The sequence below is a fragment of the Hydra vulgaris genome, chromosome 10 (genome assembly GCF_038396675.1).
Source record: "Hydra vulgaris chromosome 10, alternate assembly HydraT2T_AEP".
NCBI classification, from domain to species: Eukaryota; Metazoa; Cnidaria; class Hydrozoa; order Anthoathecata; family Hydridae; genus Hydra; species Hydra vulgaris.
In genome coordinates, this window is record NC_088929.1 from 2,429,313 (window position 1) to 2,447,500 (window position 18,188).

At 29.3% G+C, this 18,188-nt stretch overlaps 1 protein-coding gene across 1 annotated transcript in view; it reads left to right on the forward strand.

Annotated features, from left to right (window-relative positions):
• Window positions 1–780: 780 nt before the first annotated feature.
• LOC136085746 (uncharacterized) overlaps window positions 781–18,188 on the forward strand; it is a 65,605-nt gene continuing 48,197 nt past the window's right edge. The window contains exon 1 of the mRNA XM_065807122.1: window positions 781–882. Within this exon, the coding sequence (XP_065663194.1) occupies window positions 805–882 (78 nt within the window). The 5' untranslated portion in view covers window positions 781–804. The remainder of the gene's footprint in view (window positions 883–18,188) is intronic.

Consider the following 18,188-nt stretch of genomic DNA (forward strand, 5'->3'; position numbering starts at 1 on the left):
AAAATAAAAAAAATTATTTTTAACCATCTTGCCAATATTGAAAAAACCATCTTGCCAATATTGAAAAAACCATCTTGCCAATATTGAAAAAAAAAATTTTAAGTTTCATAATTTTACTGACAATCATACTGTTCATATAAGTGATTCATATTTAATATGAATCATTTATAAATACTTTTTTGATGTAATTGAGTCGAATTCAGAAATAAAAAAAGTTGTTAGTTAACATTGTCTGGTTGAAATAAATTATAAATGTTGAAATCGTTTTCCAGGTCATCAAATTTTTACTTAGTTTTTATAAATTTAACACTTTTAAATAATAATAACTCATCCTTTTCGTCCTAAGCATCCAAAGTTAATGCTTTTAAATTTAGTTGCTGCTCACGAGTAAAGAATTTTGATAAAGCATCTCTTTTTTGTTAATAGAAACGCCACCATCTTGGATTTTCTTTTGCGTTTTGATGCACCGAACTCGATATATAACGTTTTAACAACTTCATTCTAAAAGCAACCAAGAGAAGATGATTCCAGATTTATTAAATTAATTTAACCTCCTATTTTAGCTCCGTTGATTAAATCAATAGTGGTTACTTTCTCGAAAGTAAAGCTAAAATTTATTGAAGGCCCCGCTAATTGGAGGCCCTGTCTAGTTTGTCTACGCCAAAGGCTGGCCCTGATTATATATTTTCATTTAAAAATAAGACTACCGTAAAAAAGTTAGACTCGTAAAAAATTTATTTCTGTACAAAACCTTTGAGATAATAAAAAATTTATGAAAAAAAAAACATAAAAATATATATATATATGTGTGTATACATATCACGCTGCAATTTAAAGAAAAGGAATTTGAAGAAAATGAGTTTCTTAAAACTTTTGTTTTTGGTATGATTCGATTGTTTTTTTCTGTTAAACTTTTTGACTTTTGTTAATGTTTTACTTTCTTTATTCATCTACTTTACAAATTTAAAATTTTCTTTTGTTCAAAACCGTTTTCTAGTTGAAATGATTTTTCACTGGTCTACAGATTACTGCAGACCAGTCGTCCACTATTTTACTTCAACATATATTTCTAATATGTTTGTCAAGGACTTTTTTTTAATTCTTTATTTTATTTTTACTTAATACAAATCATAGAAAAAAACCTGCTTAATACTAATTCCATAAAAAAAAGACAAGTATGAATGAAAAAATGATATTAACATTTCTTTTAAAACCGCAAAATTACTGATAATGATATAAACGTTTAGTGAACCAACAAATTTTGATTACTCTCCAATAGCAACTGAATTTCGTATTTACCCTAAACTTATATTGTATGAAATTACATAAAATCTTATTGAATGGATTCTGTTTCAGCAGCACCATTTATTTGTAATGGAAACAGCATTTTTTGTTTTATAAATTAAGTTAACTATTTTATGAATAGATTGATAAAGTGAATGATAAGTCATCATTTTAACGCCTTAAGGTTTCCTATCTTTTCTAGATTTCAATCAATATGAATTCAGAAACTGAAATAATATTAAATGTTCATCTAGCTTGCCTATAAATTACTAGAGAAAATCGTTTTTTTGATTTTACGCAACAAAAAAAGAAATAGTAATAATAATTTAGCATTAGTGTAAAAAATACAAAAGCTTTTACAATTTTGTATTGTGTACTATTGCCCCAATCTGTATAATAAAATAATATCAAGTTCGGTGCTGCTAATAAAAAAAAGGTATATGATATTCAAACAGGGCTTTTCGATAGGATAGAGTGATTTGAAAATGTTTTTGCAAATTGTTGTCTTTTAATAAAAAAATAACTATTTCTTTTATTATTTAAATGAGTTCTTAAATTTTTGACAAATTTTAATAGATGTAAAACGTTTTGTTTTTAAATGTCAACTCAAAAGACGTCAAATATAATGCTAGTTTTGAAAATGTAAATTTTATCAGTCTTTTTTAAGAAGAAAGCTGTATCTAAAATAATTGCTCTTTTGTAAGTTATGTTGAAAACTGGTTTTCAACCAAAAAAAACTTAAGTTTTTTTAATTAAAAATTTTATTTTTAATTTTGAATAAGAATAAAAGTTTTCTAAAATTCAGCACATAGGTTTGCATCCAATAAATTTACATTCCAATAAATTTTTTATGAGAATCTTCTAAAAGACTTAAGAATCGAAATATCAAAGCATTCAAAACGAGTAATCAAAAAGATTTTTATAGTTATATATTAGTTATAAGTTTTATATTTAGTTACAAGCATCAAAATATTTTAATTCTTTTAATCAAGAGGTTCAAGTAAAACGCGCAAAATATTTCAAGAATGGATTAGTTTTGCCGGATCTATTTTCTATTAAGATTGGCAAAGCAATATGACAATACTTTCTTATGTATCACATAACTCGATTCATCTGTATTTTTTTAATGAGTCTAGTCCTTTTACCAGAATACGTTAGCATTTATTTCTTTTGAAGAATGCAATATCTTCACTACTATGAGCATGACGTTTGTAAATAGACTTTTGTATTCTTTTAAAGAAATAAATACTAACGTATTCTGGTAAAAAGACTAGACTTATGACGCTTTTTTTATCGTGAAACAAAAATACCGTTTCTTGGAAATTTAGATTAAATATTACTAATATTTAAAATAATTCAGCATTTAAATATTCTTCACATTCTATGTTGGTATTCTTAATCATTAAATTTAGTGCAGCGAAAAAGTACTGCCCAAACTGCTTTCTTCATAGCATATAAACTATCAACATTGTTTCCAATTGCTAAACCATAATATTTTTGGAGAGAGTTTATGACTGACTCTGTAAGCTTACCCTTACCCTGCAAAGATCTGTATCTTTTTATTTATTTTAATCAGATTCCTGAGGCAAGTACCAAGACAATTTTGCACATCACCGATGCATTCTAACTTTACAGGAGTGATACAATACTCGTTATATGGGTCACTTTGCATGACATCATTTAATTATGAAGTGTCTTCATCTCCAAGATTCTCTTTATATATAAAGTTATAGTTTGCTATGGAGAGCTTAAATATTGAGATTGCAGCAGCTGATTCCATTAAACCATAAAAGCCTTTATGATTGATACTGCATGTATGGTTAATAAGCTATTCATCATACTCAGGGCTATTAGTTTAATTTTCCCAATATTGACAAGCACTACAATGTTTTGAAAGAATTTCATAGTCTATGCACTTTTTACCAATCAATGCTGTCGTAACTCCATTAAGAAACAAAAACCCACGCTTTTGCCACACGACATCAATTATAATACGATGGTAGTAGGGACCTTCCAGATAATTTATTATGCATTCTCGGGCTGCCTTGTTCATACTTTTAGTTGCAGCATTTATGTAAGCAGTATAAACTAGATCATTTTTTTTCTTTTTAAATTGCGAAAAGTATTTTCAGAAAAATTATATGTGCTCATACTAATTGCGAAAGTTTTAATAGCCTGAAAGCCTAATCCAATCTCGCGGTATGCAACAACTGAACAAATATTCACTTCATAAGGGTCTCTTGCTGCATTATTTACAGTAGAAACAGTTTTTGAGCTACAAAACTGGTTAGTTTTTTCACAGTTTTTACAATATAACTTAATAAAATCTGAAAACCCAATTCTCAGATCTAACATATCAGTTATTTTCAGTGATAATTTACCTAGAACAATTTTAAACAAATTTCTTCAAATAGTCATATAATGAAGTAGCTTTCAGTAAATAAAGATTTTTTTTTCGAAAGTAAGTTGCTGTTGGAGAGTATTCTGCTTTTGTTGTTGTTGAAGTTGTGTTCAATGAAAGTTTGTTTGCTGATTATTTTTACAACAATTAAGAAGGTGAACATTAGTTCTTTTCTTTTTTGAAACAAAATTCTGCTTGTTACCACTTGGCATTATGCTTTTAAAATAGTACAAACAGTAAATAATATAACTCGCGAAATTCAAATATATTAGAAATGCTCCTTTAAACGACCTTTGTAACAACTTGAATATATATAAAGAATTCAAATGATCATTCAACTTAAGACCAAAAAAAACAAGTTAGGCTACAATACTCAAGTATTTTTTAATATTCAAAATATATTAATTTTTGCTGTTTTACATAGGAAATATTTTTGTTTATATATCGGTTGATTTAGCATTGTTATGTTCGTTACAAACTACTTAGTATAAACCCAAATTATAATTACTCAAAATTAAAATTTTGCATTAAAAGTTTTTGTTTTCTGTGAATAAAAGAATAATGAACCAAATTTTTTTTTTTTTTTTCTTTCTTCAAATTGACTTTTGTTTCTTGGGGTACCACCTTAAGGTATCACTCCAATGACTGGTTTTTAACTATATGTGAGAGCAACCGAGCCTAATTTTGTAAAGTTATAAATAAATTAATAATTTTTTTCATTTTATTGTTAAATAAATGGATAACTTAAAAATACAATAATAAATTTTTTTTGTTAACTTTCAATTTCGTTTATTTTGTTTTAGCTTCAATTTCGTTAACTAGGCCTTGTTAGGCCCAAGGTGGCAAAAAACAAAAAAAAAAGAAAAAAATAAATAATCAGTGTCACAAACAGTTTAAAAGGAAATATGTATGTGAAACACACCGAGCCTAATTTTGTAAAATATAAATAAATTTTTTCAATTTTATGGCTATTGTGGTTTATATAACAATCATAATGCTAGTGCATTATAGATTATTATAGAGCAGAGTGAAAGAAATAATTGTTTATTACTTGCATTATTTACAAATGCGGTGTTTACTTTTAGTTAGGATATTTTATAATATATAGGATAGGATAACATAGAGAATAAGGTAAGAAAATATAGGATATTTTATAAAGTTATTAGTTAACAACAAATCTTTTACAAAAGATTGTTATGCAAAACCACTTGCAATGTGCACTAAACAAAAATTGATTTTAAAAATATGTATCTTTTTTTACATTATAAAATATATTTAGCCTTTTACCGAATAAAATCTACACTCAACTTAGATGCTGTGTATTTCCCTAAAATGATAGACTGGAGCAACTTGAAGTCTAATTTCACAATTAATATAACAAAAAAGATTTAAAGACGGTAAATGTTTGTCTTATGGAAGCAAGTTACTTTCGTTTCAATAACCTGTCTTCTAAAAAAGCTTGTAAAGCAAATGAATGAAGCAGCAGCTACCGTTTGTGGTTTTTAGAGACACAGTTTTAATAGAGATTTGGGCATAGAGATGTTCTTACAGTTCTGAAATCAATGAAAGATTTCATGAAAATTTTTACTTGATTTTCTTACCTAATTTAGTGATATTCATATTGTCCGTCATAATGTTTATTTATATAAAATTTTTTATATAAAGAAGATGATATGGATTACGTATTCATTTAAAAAAAGGCGGCCTAATTTTAGCGTCATTAGATTTTTAATGTTTTAGCTATGAAATAAATCATTTTTAATGTTTAAAATTTTGTATTACTTACATTTGGATGGAAAGAATATTTTGGATTATTTTGTTGGTCGCAATATTTTACAAAATATTTTACCACCATACATTCAGAAAACAAATGTTGCGAAAACGCAGTATAAATATTGATCACCGGGCACCATTCAATTTTAGCATTTTATCCACAAACATTATTGCAGACTAATTTCAACATTAAATGTTGCGTAAATTAACTCAGCATTTAATGTTGGATTTTGACAACACTTATGTTGAAAAAGATTACTTTAGCGAGGGTTGAGTTCTAGACAAAAAAAAAATTTCAACTCTGCGTTTTAAGGACTGCGCTTTCTTTAATTATTTCCAAAATGAATTTTATTAAAAGCATGAGTTTAGCAATTGCGCGTACTAATCAGGAGTCATTCCATTCTATTCAATAGAGTGCTAGGTGTATTATAAATATATGGGATCTCTCGTTTGTATTTCTTTGGTATTATTAATTTAATAACAAAGCATTAATGCTTGATCAGAATAAAAAGCAAAAAATAACTACAAAATTTATTTAATTTTTTTTTAAATTCCCAGATAAAATCATTTTTAGTTATTGTGTAAAACTTTTAAGCCATTGCTCTCAAGAAGTCTGACAAAACAGCACTTTTTCCGATTGAAACATTCATCTGCATAACATATTCGAGCATACCATAAACTGGCCTAATTTGTGTAATGCAATAAATTAAACATATAAAAACACTTCAACAACAACTCTATTGCATCACAAATACACGCTGCATCACGAACTTTAATTGCTTGAACATCCAATTTAATTTAATAAATTTTATTCAGACAAGAAAGTAGGGGCGGAATGCTCCTGTTTGAATTAAAATAAATATAGATTTATAACTTAAAAGACAATTCAAAAATGTTTTTTCAGTATTTGAAATGAGTGACTTTTAAATGATTTCATTATTTAAAAAAATAATTTAAACATGCCTCATTTCTCTCTACAAAAATCATATAAGTCAATATCCCTCGCGACTCCAAGTGCTTTCAAGCCTATTTATGGTGGTGGTATTAAAATGTGTGGCAAGAGCAATAGCGATAAATCAGTATTTCTGTCTACAAAAGATAATTAAGTAAACTTAATATTTATTTTTTAATTACTGAGAAACTGAGTTTAAGAAATTTATTTCTCGAAACAAGAAATATATTTCTTGTTTTTAACAATAAATTGTAGGGTAGGATAATTATTTCTTAAAAAAGAAACATTTCTTGTTTTATAAAAAAATACTGTCACAAAAAGTTCTATTTTGCTGTGTTACAGTAAAATTTATTCAAGGTAATGTAGAGCATATGATAAGCTTGCAGAAGCTTTAGAAACTACTTCAAATGCAGTAATTAGCAATATTTTAATAGCTCCTATAACTTGAATATCTTCATCATATTCATCAGATAGATACGCTTTGGACATTGGCTGAATAATAGAGTTATCTTTAAGTTTGTTTTTCAGAGTAACGCATAATCTTTTGACAAAAAAATAACCAAGCAACTAGTAAAAAAAGAAATTCGCCTGCAATCGTTACAAACTCCTTGCTTATCTAAAAATAATGAACTGATAATAACAACAGCAGAACTTTTTTTTTCAAAGTTTTGTTGTGCTTGCAAAATTGATGTTTTCGTTTATCTTTTCGTTTTATAACCTATCGCTTATGGAGCACTCGCTTTATAAGCAATAGGTTCCGGGTTTAGAATCTATTCCTCATTAATCTACTCCACGCCCCTGGTTGTACTGAGCTCAACTTCGTGTTCGAGTTTTGGAGTTATAGAGTTGACAACTAAGTAGCCTTCTCGTCTCTATTGGCCTTCTCGGCCTTGGGGAGGTGAACTTAGGTTAAAAAAAGAAAGTATACTTATTAAATTTCATGCTCAGTAGTAAGTATTTTAAATTTATTCTAATCCACCCATGAAAATTCATATTAAACTGTAGCACTATTAGAATGATCTGAAAATGGTTTCTCAGTAATACGTTTATAGTTAACATTTTTCGCTCAATTTAGTTGCGTATAAAAATACATTTATCTATTTATTTTATTTTTTTATCTATAGATTAATTTAAAAAATAAAGAACACATAAACTCATTCACATCAAATAAACGAGAAAATCTGTTTAAAATACTAGTGGCATCAGGATTGCAAGTATTGATCCAAGCTCGTCTATTTTTGTTTTCTAGTTTTGTGCATGAGCTGCACTAAATCAGATAGGCTTCCTTTTGTTGGCCTACTCTCTTAAATTTACTTATCACCGCCATTATCATCATCATCATCATCATCATCATCATCATCATCATCATCATCATCATCATCATCATCATCATCATCATCATTATTATCATCATCAATGTTTGGTAAAAGATTAGTTATTGAAACTCTACAAAATTAAATGAATATACATATATATACATTTTGGTAACATAAAAGTAACGCTAAAAATTTTTTTAAAAACTATACCTGTTTTTTCGCTAAGTTAATGCTTTTTAAAAAACGAGTCTCTGTGGCGCTACTGTCACACATATTGTGTAAGATATTTACTGGTTACACATATTGTGTAAGATATCTTCTTACAGAATATTTTTTATTTTAAAATAGAAACTAGTTTAAGCTTAGTCTTGCAATTGGCGTTTGAAAATGCAGAACTGCACAACTATATAAAATAATATTTACATATCTATTTGGTTTGGATTTTCAAAATAGAAATGGACAATCCATGACAATACTGTTTGCAAAATTTGTTCATTCAAATTTAAAACTAAAATTTATCCGACTGAATTGTGTCAAATACCTGACTAGTCGACTAAATTCGTAAAAAAACCAACTATAACTTAAAAAAAAACCTTTCTTTGGGGAGGGGGGGTGTTACACCCCCTTTAGCAACACACACAAACCCCCCCCCCTCCATCCCGTAAAATTGCCTCTGTATGTAACACAATTTTTGTTCCTGGCTTCTGAACATAATATTTCATTTGCTTATGTCTAAGGGGTGGAAAAAATGACTTCATTAAACGCAAACTTTGTTTACACAACAACAGAACAAAAGTATTTTTTTTTTTTGTGAAAACAGAACAATTAATTTTCATTTTCGTCATTATTATCAGATAAAACAAAAATTGCGCAAGAAATATACAAACACAGACAGGACCACTCAACAAGGTTCAGAGATGTTTAAATTTTCTAGATTTACAAATTTGCTGGGACTATATTGGGGGCGACTTTAAGAGATTGTTATATCTTAAAGTCGCCCCCAATATAGTCCCCCAATATGTTTTTGTTATACTGTCCTTGGTAACAACGTTCAAAGTCCAAGATTTCTTGATGAAAGCGTTTGCCTTGCTCCTTGGAGAAAGCGTTTATGTTTTCCTTGAATTTGTTGAGACCCAAATTGAGGATATGGAGTTTCAGAGACATTATGGAGTTTCAGAGACAGCATTTCATTTTGGCGTAATTCTTTATGAGAGTCTGACCAACTCCACATAGTTTTCAGCTTTGCGATTACCTAGGAAGCCATGAACAACTGCAACGAAACTGCTCCAAGCCGCTCTCTCCATCTTGTTCAACAGCTTTACGAAATTCTCACATTATATGATCTTCTTGATCTGTGGTCCGACAAATATACCACCCATGACCTTAGCCTTGGACAGCTTTGTAAAAAGACCTTGGAGGTATTGAAATGTTGATTACACTTTGTCAAGAGCTTAAAAAGTTGCTAAATGAGGTCTAAGTTGATGTGCAGCGGTGGCATAGGCGCTTTATGAGTTTCTATCACTCTTTTATGAGGTTCACATTGCTCGTTTCAACCTAAAACTCGGTCCCATGAGGGCAGTCTGTTGTGTAATAATGCACCTTAATTATCGCGTCGGTACCAGAGACCTAGGAAAAAAAAAAATTTCATGAAACTCCTTTGAATATTCATGAGGAATGATACCATTTTGAAGACAGTGATGATCTCTCATAGTCGTCATACTTTAATGCATTCAGTGACATTTTGACACTGGTGTAATCCTTTTTGGAATGCACAGAGTGAACCATTGGGAGAGACAGGTAGTTGTTTCTATTGTGAAGTACCACGAAGTTGAGGCTTAGTGATAAACTGTCTATGAATTGGTGCCATTTAACAAGGTTAGATGCAATGCTTATAGCCTAAAATAGACTGGCATCATCGTTGCTTAAGCATGGCTCTTCACGCTGACTAGGAAGTTGGATAAAATTTGATGCCAAATCCTCTAATCCGTAATTTATATGCTTTAATCAACCAAGTTCCACTGTTTGAGCCTGGGTATCAGAAACTCATCATTTAATTTTGTAAGCCCCTTGTCCCGAATCAAATTATTTACGCTTTTCTGATAGGAAAGTACGGCTTTCTATCCCCAACTCTACCAGCGAAATTGTAGTCAATATCTTCAGTATCTGTATTTTTGTCTTACTGCTGTCTCCTGAAGATGGCTGATGTCACTAAGGAGGGGTTGAAACAGACAAATTAGGGCTGTGTGGTACTAGGGCGATAGAAAAAGTTATTTCTGGATAAACGATCGGAAGGGAATTTTTGTTAGTGCGACAATTTTTTGATGTTTTCCATGAAGAAGTAGCAGTTGCTTGAGTGATCCGTTGGCCCTCGCCAAATTTGTGGGATAGCTAACTTCATGGATTGCTTTTCTCATCTGTACCAACCTGCAACATAGCACATAATAATACAGAAATTTCAAGTTATGGAGCAATCTAGGTTTTTTATTTTAAAACCATTAAGAAAATTTAATAAAAATGTATATTTTTTTGAGATGGAAGCAAACTTATTATTTTGAATATTTTATTTATGAACTTGTATATATGAAAGATTCCTTTAAAAATTTTCTATAACTTTAATTTTCTATTTGCAGAATTATATTTTTGTTTCAGTATATCACTTAAACTATTTGATTGATTCAAGTTTTGTTCTGGTTTATCAGTTTTTTTCGCATTTTTTTTCTTATTGTTCAACTGGAATAATAATGTCTGGCAAATTGTTTGTATTTTTATCTCCCTTTTTAAAAACTTATTTTAGAGAGCTTCATATAGGTATTATGTTCTTTTTCTGATATTGATAAACAATAGTATTTGAGTAGAATATTTTAATCTTTTGATTTAAAATTATTATAAAGAACAAAGCAACTTTTTTTTCCAATTTTGTTAGGACATATACTGTTTTTTTTTAGCAAAACAACGTCTACTTTCGGCATTATTTCCGCTAAATTTTGCCGGGACGGGGAATACCGCCACCAAAACTATTTTCCAAGAGTAGTCCCTTACTAAGCAATGATCACATTTAAACTGCCTTCATTGAAGGTGAAAAACTTCTTCCTAGTTTCTCAACTTGGGAAATTGTAGATGCTCTTTTTGATTTTCTAACTAAATTACGATCAAAAATTGATGCGTGCTAGTATTTAAATCCAATAATGAGAAATATTGTTTGATTTTTAATAAACGGTAGAAAAACCAACCAAGTTCATATATATATATATATATATATATATATATATATATATATATATATATATATATATATATATATATATACAGACGAGTATCTGATTTTCCTATATTGCTAGTACCTCTAAGCTTAAAGTGAAATAGCTGTGCTACAGTTTTTTTAATGAGATAATGACTATCCGACCTTTATTCATAGCAAAATTTGCTATAACTTGTTGTAGCTAGGAGGTTTTAAGAGATTGTACGCACTGGCAGGATATACGCTAGTCTCGATTCATTGTAGATCTTAGCGTTGTCTTGACTAGACAAAGCTTACTAAACGAACTCTCTTCTTCAGTGATGTAAATCAAAATCATGTTGAAAATTTATAGCAAGTTTCAAATGTAGACCTTTCTAGTAGTAATCGTTCACATAGATTTACGCCAAAGTTATGCATTAAAGGCGGCATACGTTTATTAATTTCCAAACTTATGTGTAGAATGGCTAAGTGATCGCCAGGCCGAAACAAGCCTATAAAAAAACTTATATCAAATGTTTGAGTTTATTTGAATTACTTTAAAATATATTTTGGACCTCGTAAGTTTTTTTATTACAATTTATATAAACAATTTTAGAAGAGCTCAATAGGGACAAATTCATTAGCCAAAATAAAGTTAAAATAAGATTAAAAAGTAATTTGTAATAATGTCATATTTTTTAGATATATGCAATTTAATAAGTTTTGATATAAATAAATCTTGGCTAATATGTTAGTTTTTTTCCCTTTTGGTCACTTCTTTTTAACTTGTTACCTTCAAAAAAATTCTTACAATTATTCGGAGTATCATTATAACCAAGTCCAACCTCGTATTGTGACTTTTTTACTTTTATGTACTTTTGTATATACTTCTCAGCTTGAATTATCAGGTTGTTATCAGTTATGATCCTAAAACACATTTTTTTCAAAGAACCAGAAATCCAGAGAGAATACAACAAAAATCACGCATAGCATTATCTTTAATGCACGTTAATCTAATGAGGGTATAAGGGGTATAAATACATGCCTTTCATTATCACTAATTTTGATGTAAATTAAAAAAAAAATTGTTTTCTGTTTAAAGTAGGACAAAAAACTAAATGCTTCATTGGATTTTTTGGAAATCTGTCTTCAGAAAAAGATAATGATGGATAATGTGCTTTCTCAGGGGTTCAAAGGTAGCCCCTACAGAAACCGTTCTCTACGAGTAAATCTTTGAGAAATATTTCTTTTTTTTTTGTGAACTCTTTTGGCTTTTTTTTACTTTTCCAGAGGCTTGGATGGGGACATTCCTAATCATTCTTATTGTCATTTTAAGCTTTAAATAAAAAGATAATATGATATAGCAACATTTTAAATTAAAACTTCATGATTTAAACCATAAATTGAGAAATTTAAATAGTTTTTGAAGCGTTAGACTAATGGAACTGATATTCAGACAAACATTGCTCTTAAACTATAGAATTTCCTAAAAACGCAAGTGCGATTAATATATATTTTTTAATTTTTTATTTAGGTGCCCCAAGAGGTCCAGACTGTCTTATCACATAGCACCGTGGATGAGTATTTAATTGAAAGTTCACATCTTCTTCCAAACCATTGTCACAAAGCTTGCCCAGAAGTGGGGTTTAAACCACGGAATCTTTGTTTCTGAAACAAGTTCGCTACCACTGCGTCATAGCTCTATTACATTAGGTCTATATATATATTAGAGCAAACAAAAAATATGAGGTCACTAGAACGGAACGCATTATAATTTTCGTAAATATTTTTAAAATTCAGAGTTCAATTAATTAAAGATAACAAGGAAAACTTAAAATTTAAAATTTGTAAAACCCAATGCTTTTATATGTTATTAAAACACAAACTTTGCAATCAATTTTTTCTCATATTACTGTTTCGGCTGTATGCGTGTGTAAAAAAACAAGAAAGTTCAGGAGGATGCGGGTATCGAACCTCAGACACTTCGATTACGAAGTTAAAGTTTGCTAAACGCACGTATAAGTATGAAAACGATCAATATACTTATTTATAAAAAATTTTATATTCTCTTTTCCGTACAAAATTTACATTCTTTTTATATTATATTATATTATATTTTATTTTTATTTTATTATGTTATATTATTATATTTATTTTAATTATTATTTTATATTTGATATTTATATTATATTTCCATATAAATAAATTCTTTTTTCCATATAAAAAATAAACTTAATTAAAATTAACTAAATTAATTGACTTATTAGGAAACTAATTATTGAATATTGTATTATCATCAAGCAAGAGTATGTGTATGCAAAATTTGAAAAAAATAAATCACCAGGAAGTGACTCAAAAATTAATTGCAAGAATTGATGCTCACAGACTAACAAAAAACTTAAGGAGACGACGAGTTAATAAAAGCATTGGAAAAAACATTTTAATTTTTCACTGTGAGGAAACTATTATCTATAACAAAAAACTTTCACAAGTCCTAAGTTTAGCAATTTATTGTAAAAATTATTAAAATATATTTCATTTTTTTCTTTTAGGTTTATTTTTTAAGTTTATTTTAGGTACCCTAAGAAGTCCTTACGGTCTTATCACAGAGCACTGCGGAAGAACATTTAAAAGGATAATTACCACAAAGCAGCCGTGGAGCAGTGGTTTGAGTTCTGGCTCAGAACCCAGAGGTCCATGAACTTCTTGTTAAATCCTCTCCCGCGGTGCACTGTGATAAGACCCTAAGGACTTCTGGGAGCACCTAAAAAACTACAAAAAAAAAATGTTATAAAGTTTACACAGAGGTGGCGTTGAACCATGGAGTTCTAGTTTCTAAGACACGCACGCTAACCTCTCCGCTACGGCTTCATTACGAAATAAGTTTATCTAGTTACTGTGGGAGTTTTTTTCTTTTTTTAGTGAAGGGGTTCTATTAGCCAATGGGTTATTATATTATTATAAGGGGTTTATTTTTTTTAGTGAAGGGGTTCCACTGTGACACTGGCACATTGGGTCAAGATCGACATAAAATCGAAAAAAATCTTAATTCCTTTATTTTTAAAGTTGTCAAATTGAAATTTTTATCAGTGACTTTAGTCATCATGAGGATCTTTTTGAAAAAAATTATTGTTTTTTTTTTGCAGAAACAAGTACCCTAGACACTCTAATAGAAAAGGGTGTATAGAGCGTTAAGGATTTAAGACATAAATTTTGGTTGTTTTTAGAAACAGTTTTTCCTAGATTCGAAACATTGATTAATTAAAATGTTTGTTACGTGTTAGACCCCTTTTTATAAACAAAAAAACATTTATTTATTAGATATTTTATCAGACATCAGAGTAAAAATATACAAAGCCTAAAATTAAAAAAAAGTCACAACAAAAGTTTAATGCAATCTTTTTTAAGCTGAAGTTCTTTAATACATCTTGAACTCCTTCTTAGAGAACTAATAATTGGATCTGAACTGCACAATAATCTTTGCATAACATTCTTTATTTGTGACTTTTTTGTATATTTTCTCGTATAGTGTTCTCAATAATCTTTAACGTCTTTACTTAGACATTCCTGAGCTTCCTCAGAACGAAGACTACTACTGATTTATCTCTTACAATTTAAGAACTATGAATTAGAATTTTATGTACAATTTAAGGCATTGAAATCCATGGGTACAGAGTAAGGTAGAGCTCTTTTGTTTCTTTGGTATATTTTCAAGTTCACTAGTGTTAATTTGATGTTTGCACAATAAAAAATAAAGAATTACGTTGAAACGTTTCACAAGAATTTTATTTAAGCCAAGTATTTCAGCAGAAACTTTATTGTTTCGGAATACTATTGGTGCCGTGTTTCCACCATTTTTTGTACTTTAACCGCTGCATTTTGGTACATCTAAAATCAAGCTGAAGTGATCTTTCATCTTTTGTTGAACAATAAACTTTTTTTTCTTACAACAATACCTTTAGCATCCGCTCCCCTAACTTGCCACTTTCCTGATTCAGTTCCATAATTATATGAAGGCAGCATATAAAGCACCTAATCAATGTATGTAATGTGCTTTATCCGAGCTTATTGGAAATTGTATTATAGATTTTTGAAAATTTAGGTTGTTCATATTTGAAGACGTCAGTCCACAAATACTACATACTTGATAGGCATTACTTAAAGGCAAAACTATAGTCGCCACTTTTTTATCAATCATCGTTCTTCTAACTTATGCTTAATAATAGAGGAATTAAAGATTGTTGGTTTCAAATTACTCTTCTTGAAAGAAATATATTCTTGTGTAATCAGCACTTTCTTTTACATAAGCACTTTATTTTACATAAGCCATGTACCAGAAAAAATCTGCGCCGACCTTTTAAAGGATATTTACTTAACTATTGTATTTCAATATTGAATGTTATATATATTTTAAAAGTACGTATATTATTATCATTAAATTTTACTTAAGAAAATTTGTAAAGTTTTGTACGTGAGAACTGAAGCACTTTGCGTTTTACACACGACATCAGCTTTTGCACAGTCTTTGGCTGGACTTTCTTGATAGCTCAAATCCGTTTATTTTTAAAATCTTTAATGTTTTTGGCTTCTTTTATATTGAACCTTAGTTTTCTTTTAACAAGAGTCCAATATCTTTTGATAGGACGTAGTTCGGGACAATTTGTTGGATTGCAGTGATTTTCAACGAAATCTACTTTATGTTCTCTAAATCAGTTTAAAGTTGTCCGAGAGTAGTTACATAAAACCAAATGAGGCCAAAATAACGAGTTAACCGTGTGTGTTCTTAAAAACAGCAAAACACGTTTCTTGAGGCATTCTTTTATGTATATTTTGGTGTTAATTGTTCCCGTAGTCACAAAACAAGAGCTTCTTTCACCACATTCACAAATTGCTTGCCAAAGACTTTTTTAGCGAATTTTTGCATTTCAATGCATTTATAATTTGAATTCAGTTTCTTGCAATTAATTGCTGGATAATATTGGTGTCCTGGAAGAGATCGGAAATATGCAGCACATTAAGTTTCATCGTCAATAATCAAACAAGATATTTTGCCACATAATATTTTATAGAGCAGCCTTGAACAACAAATTGCAACATTTTCTTGCTTTTCTTCACGACGATGAACTTTTTTGTCTTTATGTGATTTATAGCAACAATTTCTCTTTACTCTTTGTATAGTTGCAGCACTGGTTATAAATTTATTCGCTAAAGTTCAAACAGAAGTCTTCGGTTTTCTGTCTGAGGCATCTTTCTCTTTTTTACCAAGATCTTGTTCAACAAAACATTTTTTTCTTCTACTTCCTGATTTCCTTTTGATTGTAAAATTGTCCTTAAATCGTTTTACAACGCTCTTCACTGTTCTCTAAGCAACCTGCAACTCTTTAGAAATTGTTTTGTTTGATACACTAGGATTTTCAACCAGAAAATGCAAAATATTTTCTCGCTTCTTATCTTGATTTATGGACATTTCAATTGACACTAATTGTTTTGATAACAGAGTTATTTAAATTTTGAATAACACTAATACAACAACATTTCAAAATAATTGGCTATTTATAATGATGCACGGCTTCCGTAAACATTACATCAGAACACGCGCAGATTTTTTCTGGTACACGTCTTATTGAAATCGCATTCGACGGCAGTAAAGTGTAGAGGAGAGTTTGTAATTAGTCAACATTGACTCCCCAGATTCTTCAAAATAAAGTTTAGTTGGAACGATGCAAGATAGGAAATAAAGATTGTTCCTCAACATAACTGATACCTATCTCGTCTTCTGTACTTTGTTTGTAAAATGGTTGGCCTATTGAACAATCAGACCCTAATTTATGTATGAAGACAATTATGGATTTCTCAGGAGCCTTTACAGATTCATTGAGTATTTTTAACAACCTGTATGTAGTATGGTCAATAAGGCTCTGCAAATCACCTGATTCTGAATAATCAGTAGTTTTTATTCCCCAACAAGGTATGCATAAATCTTTTTCTTTCCTTACTTCGTTACAAGTTGGATATATTTTGTTTCCTTTAGAAACTGCTCCAATACAAAATGTTTGATAATCAGCTTTACTACGTCAGCAGTCCAAAATAAAAGCTAATGCTTTCTCTTCAGTATACATTGTTGTTGAATTAATTGCACCCTTTTTCTCTAACTTTAATACTTACTTCACAACCTTAAGTGTAAAAATTTATATTTATAGAGTGGGTGAATGCAATCTAATAAAAAAAATAATCACCGGTAGTATTTTGGAGATTTTTTTTTAATGAATAAGATAAATTAAAAATGACTATAGTATTGATATAAATGTTCCTTAGCATCGCTAAACCTTATTTCCCCTTTTGGTTTTAAAATAAGTAAGTAAAACAATTCCTCTCTTTCAACAGCAATGAGTGCTTTTTCTGCTCTCCTCTTTTTTAGTTTTTCAGAAGCTTGGGTGAATGGTACGGAATTCGCACCTGGTGGTCTTCCGAAGACAACTAATTTAAATTAATATTTCAGAGGATTGTATTTAGTATAAACACTTGCTAAAACACAACCAAATAGTAAAAAACATCATGAATTCATTACTTTAATTTATATAAAATATCATAACTATATTGTAAGAAGAAGTGAGTAAAGTTAAGCCCGAGTTTTGGCCCTTGTCTAATTTATCTGTTTTAAAACATGCATTGCTTGTTTGTATTTCTTTTTTTAACCAGATTTTGTAATGCAATTCACATCAATCCTTGTGTCGGTTCACTTTATTTCATTTTTTGTTAAACTTTAATTTGAAGTTAGAGTTAAAAAAAATATATGAGATTATTTTTATTTGTTAACTTTTCTAAAACAAAGCATGTACCCATATTAAGACTATTTTTAATTTAATTAATAAAAAATTTGCGCTTATGAGGTGAAATTCAATTTTACGAGTATTTTCTCTTTTTTTTTTTTTTTTTAAAAAAGTTTTTTAAAAGGAAATGCTTGAAAACTATCCCAGGACTCCGAAACAAATATGAAAATATTCAAACGACAAGTTGATTTATTTTGGGGTACTTACTTTCAAAATTTTGAAAAAAAAAATGTTTCCACAAATATTCATTTCTGGCCCACTGTGCAGTGGTTAAAAATGTCCAAAAACCTTCAACAAAATTTTAAATTAAAAAATTAGGAACATTGGCGCAATTAGTAGTTGCCATGGGAACACACACTCACAAAGTTCTAGACCTCAATACCTTAGAATTACCTGTACCTTATTATTCCAACAT